Genomic DNA, 10,877 nt, shown 5'->3' with positions numbered 1-10,877 from the left:
CAGAGAGAGAGGGGGAGAGAGAGAGACAAAGAGAGAGAGAGAGGGAGATAGATAGATGGATGGATGGATAGATAGATCGCTCAGTGTACAAAAGAGAGTTCCCAGAATAGATCCAGAGGTGAGGGACTTTAACTCCAGACAGAGGCTGGAGAAGCTGGGGGTTATGTAAGGGTTGTTGAGCGGTTACAACATTCTGATGGGTTGAATCAAGTTGCTAAAGAAATCCTCTTGCCATTATCTAAAGAGACCAGGGACGAGTCAACACAGATTTAATCTTTTGGTGGCAAGGGGATGGATAAGGGGATGCGAGATTTAACCATTCTATACAGCAAAGTGGTAATGAATGTTGTAACCCACGGACTGATTTGTGTTTGGAACGGACTTCCAGAGAAAGTGGTGGATATACTTAAGGGTACAGTGTTTGACAGACATTTAGATAGGTCCATGAATAGGAAAGGTTGGGAGGAATATGGGCCAGGAGCAGGCAGGTGGGAATAGTTTAGTTTGGGATTATGGTCAGCATGAACGAAGGGTCTGTTCCGTGACTCTATTAGCACACTGCCTGTGAAAGGTGATGGAAGTAGAGACAGTAACGGATTCCAAAAGGGAATTGGGTGGGTGTTTGAGAATCCCGGATAGGATGGGGGGAAATGGGACTGACTGAATGCTCTAGGAGAAGCAATGAATTTTAATGGGCGTGACCTCCTACCTTCCAGGTTCTCATGGAGTCAGGCGAAGACAGGAGATCTTTAGCACTGACAGGAGGGTCCCCTTCCCGACGTTCCCACCTCCCATTCCTGCTTCCGACAATTGCTTTCCAGCACGCCAGCTCCCGTACCCAACTCTGTCAGGGAGGTGGTCATTTGAAAGGCACCTCCTACTCCATTTTGATAGATCTGGACCCTTTCAGTTCTGAGACGTAGCTTACAATACCTGAACGGATTAGATTAGATTTGTTTCCCTACAGTGTGGAAACAGGCCCTTTGGCCCAACAAGTCCACACTGACCCTCCGAAGAGCAACCCACCTCCCTCTGACTAATGTACCTAACACTACGGGTAATTTCCCATGGCCAATTCACCTGACCCGCACATCTTTGGACTGTGGGAGGAAACCCATGCAGACACGGGGCGAATGTGCAAACGCCACACAGACAGTCACCCGAGGCTGGAATTGAACCCAGGTCCCTGGTGCTGTGAGGCAGCAGTGCTAACCACTGAGCCACCGTGCTGTCCCAATGGCGTTGAGAATCGTGGTTATGTAGTCTGGATTCAAAACTGAAACAGCCATTTAACATTCCTTTTGGAATACGAAAGCCCCTGTTACCGTGGCCTAACATCAAATTCAGCCATTCTTCGAGTTAAAAGACAAAAAGCTAATGCTCGATTCGCCCCTCTCAATGTTGTATGAATAGACAAACAGGCAGTGAAAAAGGCGGTTCAAAAAAAAATGTCAGCTTAAGTGATATCCTCTGAACTATGTAAACATTGGCTGCTGAGAGTCAGATGCACTCACAGTTCTTGGACTTTTTTAATGGGAGCGTCTGCCAAATTATCAAGAGAAACATTTGGAACAGATGGACAGACATATGCTTCTGTTTTTCAACAGTTTGGCTGAGACCTGTGCACTGATTAAAAAAAGGCATCAACCCCCTCTCCATTTTTCTCCTTCAACACTTGGAAACTAGTCCAGGAATTGCTGTGTTTTCTGAGGTCCGTGATAATACACCCAGTTACGACAGTTTCGGTGCTGCACCCGTTGCATGCAGCCTGCATAGATTGGTGGAGAGGTTTCTCTAAGTTCAGCTGTTGCTACAGTCAATGAGTTTCTGCTCTTAGACAACTACAGCTGCTTGTGCTCTAGGAGATCTCTTTTCACGGGGTACACTCATTATGAGAAAGTGGGGGTTCGATTTAACTCATCCTGGCCATTACAGGCCTGAGGCGATGGGAGGGAGGATGCCTAAATTGGAGGCTGAGGTGTGACCTTGCAGAGGTTTATAAAATCATGAGGGACATGGATAGGGTAAATCGACAAGGTCTTTTCCCTGGGATGGTGGAGTCCGGAACTAGAGGGCATAGGTTCAGGGTGAGAGAGGAAGGTTATAAAAGGGACCTAAAGGACAACTGTTTACACAGCGGGTGGTGCGTGTATGGAATGAGCTGCCAGAGGAAGTGGTGGAGGCTGGTCCAATTACAACATTTAAAAGGCATCTGGATGGGTATATGAATAGGAAGGGTTTGGAGGTAGATGGGCCAAGTGCTGGCAAATGGGACTAGATTAGGTTAAGGATATCTGGTCGGCATGGATGGGTTGGTCTGTTTCCATGCTGAATGTCGCTATGACTCTATGACATTGCCCTGATTTTACTCCCAGTGATGTCATGGAGTCGTACAGCACAGAAACACACCTTCGGTCCAATTCGTCCGTGCTGACTAGATATCCCAAATTAATCTCGGTCCCATTTGCCAGCATTAGGCCCATATCCCTCCAAACCCTTCCTATTCATATACCCATCCAGATGCCTTTTCAATGCTGTAATTGTACTAGCCTCCACCACATCCTCTGGAAACTCGTTCCACGCACGCACCACCCTCTGCGTGAAAAAGTTGACCCTCAGGTCCCTTTTAAATCTTCCCCCTTTCACCCTACACCCCTAGTTTTGGTCTCCCGCACTTCAGGGAAAAGGCCTTGGCTATTCACCTGAGAGAGCCTTGATGAGCTGTCAAACATGCACCACCAGGGGGAGACTACAGCACAGCCAGTGAGGTTAAAACCAGCCCGGTCTGGAGTTCCTCCCTCTAGTGGAGGGGGTGACTGGTAGGAGTTGACCCCTCACTCTGTTGGTGTCAGGACGAGACTCTGTGTGAATCACTACCATCATTTCACCTGCAGCGAGGTACCCAGTACCTGAACTTGCTCATCTGAAGCAGTGAGTCATAAAGTGTGACTGCCGCACTGTACTGGCACTGGGCTGAAATCTGCAATTAAAAGCAACCCAGCTGCATCGAGAGAGAGAAAGAGAAATCACAACTATCATTAGGCCACTGTTGGAATATTGTGTACAATTCCGATCTCCTTCCTATCGGAAAGATGTTGTGAAACTTGAAAGGGTTCAGAAAAGATTTACAAGGATGTTGCCAGGGTTGGAGGATTTGAGCTACAGGGAGAGGCTGAACAGGCTGGGGCTGTTTTCCCTGGAGCGTCGGAGGCTGAGGGGTGACCTTATAGAGGTTAACAAAACCATGAGGGGCATGGATAGGATAAGTAGACAAGGTCTTTCCCTGAGGTGGGGGAGTCCAGAATAGAGGGCATAGGTTTAGGGTGAGAGGGGAAAGATTTAAAAGGGACCTAAGGGGCAACTTTTTCACACAGAGGGTGGTACGTGTATGGAATGAGCTGCCAGAGGAAGTGGTGGAGGCTGGTACAATTACACCATATAAAAGGCATTTGGATGGGTAATTGAATAGGACGGGTTTAGAGGGATGTGGGCCAAATGCTGGGAAATGAAATGAGATTTAGGATATCTGGTCGGCATGGACGAGTTGGACCGAAGGGTCTGTTTCTGTGCATCTCATGACTCTGTGAGTCCAGAGTATGAGCTGGGTGTTGACGGAACTTTCAATCTCCTCCAGTGTTTATTTTCCACATGTTTCACCTCCTGCCTCCCCTGACCCGAAGCCACAAACGCAGCGTTCTGTTCCTTAGTCCTCCAAATGTTTATCCAGCGTCTTTTCCAAGACTATCATTTCACCCACTCCCTGTTCTCGTGAAAAACAAACAGAAAATGTAGGCGGTGCTCTGCGGCTCTGGCAGCCATCTATGGGCAGAGAAATGAAATTCAGTTTCAAGTCTGGTATGACTCATGTCTTCACAAATCCAGACTCTCAGCACTCCCTGGCTAATGACACTTCCTCCCAAGATCCCCTTTTTTGATTTATCAGTGACCATCTTACGAGCGTGGACCCTAGTTGTGGTCTGCCATGATTGTATAGAACGGCGAAGCAGGTTCAAAGGGCTAAATGGCCTGATCCTCCTCCTGTTGTGTGTCTGCCTCAAGATTAATCCCACTGAATCCTCAAAGACCTCAGGCAGACCAGCCCCCGGCCTACTCACGGGCTGATCCTGCACAGTCTTTCTTGCTAAGTATTGACGACAGCAAGAGAGAGGCTTGGGACGGTGGCAGGAGCATGTCTGATTAAAAAAGGTCTCCTTCATGAGACAGAAATCCACCTCGGATGCGCTCAGAACTGATGGCCATGGAAGGCAGGGTACAACAATATCCTGCCCTGAGCCAATTGTTATGTCTGTTAGCACAGCTGCCCCCATGTTGTTTATTTACCGTTCAAGCACAAGTCTTCAAAGCAAATGGACGATGGACACAAGATACGGTGTTGGTATTTGGCTTCTGTTGTCCAGTGGGGACAGGAAGGTGGCGATTGTGGGGAGTTAAAGGGTGAGGGGGCGCGGGTTGATGAAGAGGGGGTCAGATGCCTGCTTGCCATTCCAGCGTTGGTCTTGCTGGGTGGGTTAGCTTCAAATCAGGACGTGAGGATGGGAACATTAATCATTTCAGGGCAGAGTGTTAAATGTTGTTTTTTCACACCAGATAGCGCTGTGAGGAGTTGGCATGTGTGGAATTTATAATGCTTTAAACGTAGAGTGCAGATTTGGCTCATGTGGAGTGCAGGACATGATATTATTGGTTTGGATGATAATTTTTGAAAGGGCAGGGCAGTGGAACTAATGGGACAGATGTTTGGCTGTGTTGGCACAGCAGTGATGGGCAGAATAGTCCTCAGTTTGCTATTATGTTTCAATCCAATTAACATCCTGTTCCACATTTACATTCCTGATCTCTCCCCTGTCCCACATTTACATTCCTGATCTCTCCCCGTCTCACATTTATGTTTCTGATCTCTCCCCTGTCCCACATTTACGTTCCTGATCTCTCCCCAGTCTCATATTTACGTTCCTGATCTCTCCTGTCCCACATTTATGTTCCTAATCTCCCCTGTCCCACATTTAGCTTCCTGATCTCCCTGTCCCACATTTACGTCCCTGATCTCTCCTGTCCCACATTTACGTTCCTGCTCTACTATCTCATGTTTATTCGTGGTCTCTCCTCTCACTTACATTCCAGGTCCCTGCTATCCAACCTTTACATTTCTAGGCCCTCCTATCTCACGTGTTCCTGGCCTCTCCTGTCCCGGATTTATGTTCTGATTGCTCCTGTCTTGTAATCATGTTCCTGATCTCTCCTTGCCCAGCGGAGATCACTCGATGTGTGGTTAAACTGCTTGTTGCTTGTTCCCCACCCCAACCAGGAGCTCTTCATGAAGGTAGTGCCCTACCACTGCCTGGGCTCGATCTGGTCTCAGCGCGATAAGAAAGGGAAGGAGAACATGGCTGCTACCATCTGGGCCACTGTCCGGCAGTTCAACAAACTCGCCAACTGCGTGATCAGCTCCTGCCTCACCAACACCAAACTCCGGCCGCAGCAGCGTGCCCGCATCCTGGAGAAATTGATCCGTGTCGCAGAGGTAAGTTCATACCATAGCCCCCTCTAACCGTGGGGTCGCCAGTTCCCCCAGTGCTCCGTATGTCTGCTCATGCCAGTGCAGTAACTCAGTAACTATTGCGTTAACAGGTCATCACCTTTTGATCTTTATTCATTCACGGGATGTGAGTGTTACTGCCTAGTCTGACCGTTATTACCCATCCCTTATCGGCCAGAGGGGCAGTTTAGTGTCAACCACACTGCTGAGGGTCTGGAGTCACATGTAGGCCAGACCAGGTAAGGATGGCAGTTCCTTCCCTCAAGGACATCAGGGAACCAGCTGGTTTTCAGATCCCAAGCTCATCATCGCTCCAGACTCTTAACAAATTCCAGTTCCGCCCATCTGCAGTGCTGGGATTCGAACCTGAGTCTCCAGAATATTAGTCAAAAAGTGCGGCGCTAGAAAAACGCAGCAGGTCAGGCAGCATCCGAGGGGCAGGAGAGTCGATCTTTCGGGCATAAGCCCTTCATCAGGAATTTCCAGCGCCACACTTTTTGATTCTGATCTGCAGTCCTCACTTTCTCCAGAACATTACCTGCATCTCTCGGTTAATAGGACACTTTCCACATTCCCGAAGAAGGCCTCATGCCCGAAACGTCGATTCTCCTGCTCCTTGGATGTTGCCTGACCCGCTGCGCTTTTCCGGCAACACGTTTTCAGCTCTCTCGGTTAATAGCTCTAACGATCACACAGTCAGACCATTGCCTCCGCTAGCACCTTCCCTGCGATGGATGTAATCCTGAACACTCACAATTGTCCCCCATTGTCAAGGGGATCCCTGCAATCTCAGTAGCAGCCTGAGGTCAGCGGGAGAATTTCGCCAAGATTGGGAATACGAAAGCGTTTGAATTGTTCCCAGGACGGTCATTTCCCTGCTTTGGTTCACTGCTGTGTTTGGGGGTTATGGGGGAAGGTGGTCGAGGCTGTCTGCGCTGAGCGTTATCGGTGGGAATCCGTCTGAAACTGACTCCGTTTTTTTCCCCGGTCCTCCCCATTGTGTTTGTCTCCAGGAGTGCCGGGCTTTGAAGAACTTCTCCTCACTCTACGCCATCATTTCCGCCCTCCAGTCGAACCCGGTCCACAGACTGAAGAAAACGTGGGAGGAGATTCCCAGGTATGTGCGGCGGAGGGGGAGATGGGATCCCAGTACTGGGGCGACGTTCCCGGAGTGGACCGCGTGCCCGGTCGGCGGGGGGAGGCGGGGGTGATGTTAGTGTCTCGGCATCGGAGCAATGATCCCAGATCCCGAGGGACGGTGTAAATTGGGACCGGGCTTCCAGTTTGGAAGTTCCAGGAATCATCTGGCCAGTACTGGAGCAAAATTTCCAGATTCCCAGGAATCTCACTGTCCGCCCCCTGGCCGGGATTCCGAAGAATACTGCGAGTCAGGAGCAATGTTTCGCGTTCCCAGATTCTCGGGTATAATGCACTGTTAGGGTCAGTAACTCGTTATGGCCATGGCGTTCCCCAATCTCCAGTGCAATGTGAAGTTGACATGATGCTCCGATATTGTTCCTGTAGTATGGAGGACTGCATTTTTGCATTTCTCAGTGATGGAGCTCTGTTCCCAGATTCTCATCTGGAGAGGGGACACTTCTGCAGACTCCAACTGACAGTTGGCAGCTTAAATTTCCCAAGAGACACCTCACGGGCAGACAGTGTCACGATAAATTGGATCCGTTTACATTTCCAGTCCTGAGATGAGGATCAAAGTTATCACTCTCTAATTAGTACGCCTTGCGTTGCCTCCATTTCCAGAGAAATCTTCCGGAGTTACAATGAACTGTCAGAGATCTTTTCAGAGGAGAATAATTATTCCCAAAGCCGGGAGCTGCTGATCAGGGTAAGGAATTCGGATTTGGACCTGGAAGGTACATCTCTCTCTACTCAATATTAGTGTGCAGCTAGATAATGACACACCAACGGGAAGCTTGAGGTGACACGTGTCACAAAACCTGTCCCTTTTCTCTAAAAGCAGCTCCTTTTCTCAAGAATTCTGTGTCCTTGGTTTTTCTCAGAGCGGTCGTAGACAGCTCCTGCTTCTGATTAGACTGGTTTGGTCGAGAGATTAAAGGGTAATGAGAGGCCTTTTTGTTAATATGTGAACAGATGAGACTTCAGACCAAAGTGGTCATGTTTTAGAAGTGACCTGTATAATGAAAGGGGAGTGGTCAGATGTCTCGCTGAGCAGGTCAGTCCAGAACTAGTTAGGAGTTCAGCAGTGAACTGTGTGGAAACAGACTGCAAAACTCTCTCTCTCTCTCTCTCTCTCTCTCCTTCTGACCTTCTAACTTCAACCTGTAAGCGTTTGTTCCCTGTTTTTAAAGGGGGTTTACTTATTGGGACTGTTGTGTATATTCGGAACAGCATAGTTAAGTCTAGTTTGGATAGACTGAGTTCTGTAGGGGTTCTTTAATCTGTTCTTTGTGTTTTGTTGTGTAATTTAGTGAATGCATTTTTGTCTGTTTTAAAACCTGGTAGTCAATCTCGCTAACTTACTCTGTGCAATTTTCACTGTACACTTACCAAAGCAAATTGGAACGTTATGGTCTGGGTTGCCTGCTTCAGAATGTTCTGAGTGGTTTAACCTGGTCCCTAACACATATACCCATAGGTTATACACAATAAATGGCAGGTCCAAATGGTTACTTTTGAATAGATTGATTGCCGCGATGGCAGTGGACAGGTTGAGTTAGTTAGGATTGCATTCACTGGCGTGGATAAGGGAGAGTCTGGTCAACAGCTAGAAAATTCGAACCAGACGGGACAGGGTAGATGCAGGAAGGAGATGTCCCCAGTGGCTGGGGCAGTCCAGACCCAGGGGTGACAGTCTGAGGATACGGAGTGGACCATTTAGGACTGAGATCAGGAGAAATTCATTGTTAACTCGCAGAGTGGTGAGCCAGGCAAAGCAGGCAAGACCAGAATTCTGCATATTTCCGAGACTGAGTTCGATATAGAATTTGACTAAAGGGGATGGGGGGACAAGGATAATCGAATGATGAGGCACGATCATCACGAGTGGCGAAGCAGACCCGAAGGGCCGAATGGCCTACTCTTGTCCTTATTTTCTGTTTCTGTGTTGCTATGTCTTAGTTTTGAATGGGGCTACTGTTGACATTACTTGGGCTCCATTGATTCTCCTGAAGCCACGCGCTGTCTGTGGGTTGATTGTTCCTAGTTAGCTTTCGGAAGGAGCAGATGTATCTGTTCCAGCTCTCATAAGGTCCTGGGATGTCTGACTAAATGCAGTTTTCCTGATTGCGATCCTGCAATGAACCTTCATGTTATCTGAGAACAGGACCCCTTCGGAAACTGCTGTAAACAATCGCTACTCTGTACCACATACTGGGGAGGGAGGGTGGGGGTCATAGAACCCATACAGTGTGGGAGGAGGCCATTCGGCCCATCGAGTCTGAACAGACCTGCCGAAGAGCATCCCATCCCTGTAACCCCACATTTCCCAAGGCAAGCCCACCTAACCTACATATCCCTGAACACTATGGGCAATTTGGCACAGCCGATTGACCCTACCCTGTGGACTGTGGGAGGAAGCCCACGCAGACATGGGGAGAACTTGCAAACTCCACTCAGACAGTTGCCCGAGGGTGGGATCAGACCCGAGTCCCTGGCGATGTGGGGCAGCAGTGCTAACCACTGAACCAGCGCGCCGCTCCTGCGGTCGGTCAGCTCAGTTAGCTGGACGGCTGGTTTGTGATGCTAATAGTGCAGGTTCAATTCCCACACTGGTAGAGGTTATGAAGGTCTCTACTTCTCAACTCCTCCCACTCACCTGAGGCATGGTGATCCTTGGCTTAGACCACCTCTAGTCGGCTCTCTCTCTCTCTCTCTGTCTCTCTCTCTCTCTCTCTTTCTCTCTCTCTCTCTCTCTCTCTCTCTCTCTCTCTCCCCTCCACTGCTAATGAGAGTGCAGCCCTATGGTCTGTTAGGACAATGGTGGCTTTACCTTACTACAAATTGGTAGAATTTACCACTACCACAAGGTACCAGGGGTTGTCCTCTAGGTGGCAGGACTTGTGGTTGAGACAGAGTATTGCTACCAATTCTCATGTCCTGATATATTTTCCAGTTAAGCTGTTCAGAGATGTTATGGTACACTTCTGGAGCAGGTGGGACTTGAACATGGACCTGCTGACTCAGACATAGGGGCACTACCACTGCACCGCTAAGGGAAGGCGATGGCCTAGCAACATTATTGCGAGTTCACTCATCCAGAGACTCAGGTATTGCAGTGGGTCTGGAGTCACATGTAGGCCAGACCAGGTGAGGAAGTCAGATTTCCCTTCCCTACGGTGTAGAGGACATTGGAATACTTTCTCCAATCCTGGTCTCCCTGCTATGGGAAGGATGTTATGAAACTTGAAAGGGTTCAGAAAAGATTCACAAGGATGTTGCTATAGGGAGAGGTTGAGTAGGCTGGGGCTGTTTTCTCTGGAGCATCGGAGGCTGCAGGGTGACCTTATAAAGGTTTATAAAACATGAGGGGCATGGATAACGTAAATAGACAAGGCCTTTTCCCTGGGGTTGGGGAGTCCAGAACTAGAGGGCATAGGCTTAGAGTGAGAGGGAAAAGATATAAAAGGGACCTGAGGGGCAACTTTTTCACGCAGAGGGTGGTGCGTGTGTGGAATGAGCTGCCAGAGGAAGTGGTGGAGAGTGTGGTGCTGGAAAAGCACAGCAGGTCAAGCAGCATCCAAGGAACAGGAGAATCAACGTTTCGGGCATAAGCCCTTTATCAGTGCTCCTCGGATACTGCCTGACCTGCTGTGCTTTTCCAGCACCACACTCTCGACTCTGATCTCCAGCATCTGTAGTCCTCCCTTCCTCCTAGAGGAAGTGGTGGAGGCTGGTACAATGACAACATTTAAAAGGCACCTGGGTAGGAAGGGTTTACAGGGATATGGGCCAAGTGCTGGCAAATGGGACTAGATTAGGTTGGGATATCTGGTTGGCGTGGACGGGTTGGACCGAATGATCTGTTTCCATGCTGGACATCTCTGTGACTCTAAAACAGTTGACAATGGTTTCATAGTCATTGTTGGACTCTTAATTACAAGGTTTTCTTGAATTTAAGTGCCACCATCAGCCAGTGGCTAGATTCAAACTTGAGCCATAGGGTCATCCAGCAAGGAAACAGACCCTTCGGCCCAACCAGTCCATGCCGACCATAATCCCACACTAAACTAGTCCCACCTGCCTGCACTTGGCCCATATCCTAGAACATTACCTGGGTCTCTGGATTAATAGTTTAGCAATAATACCGCTCGGCCATTGTCTCCTCCTCAGTGGAGATATG

General features: G+C 48.9%; 1 protein-coding gene across 1 annotated transcript in view; it reads left to right on the top strand.

Moving 5' to 3' along the window:
- Positions 1–10,877, top strand: part of LOC122541250 (ral guanine nucleotide dissociation stimulator-like) — a 206,856-nt gene that overhangs the window by 159,623 nt on the left and 36,356 nt on the right. Inside the window, exons 6-8 of the mRNA XM_043677867.1 lie at positions 5,327–5,542; positions 6,571–6,674; positions 7,319–7,403. Of these exons, the coding sequence (XP_043533802.1) occupies positions 5,327–5,542; positions 6,571–6,674; positions 7,319–7,403 (405 nt within the window). The remainder of the gene's footprint in view (positions 1–5,326; positions 5,543–6,570; positions 6,675–7,318; positions 7,404–10,877) is intronic.

Source organism: Chiloscyllium plagiosum, chromosome 37 (genome assembly GCF_004010195.1).
Source record: "Chiloscyllium plagiosum isolate BGI_BamShark_2017 chromosome 37, ASM401019v2, whole genome shotgun sequence".
Taxonomy (NCBI): Eukaryota; Metazoa; Chordata; class Chondrichthyes; order Orectolobiformes; family Hemiscylliidae; genus Chiloscyllium; species Chiloscyllium plagiosum.
This window is presented reverse-complemented; position numbering and strand designations above follow the sequence as displayed.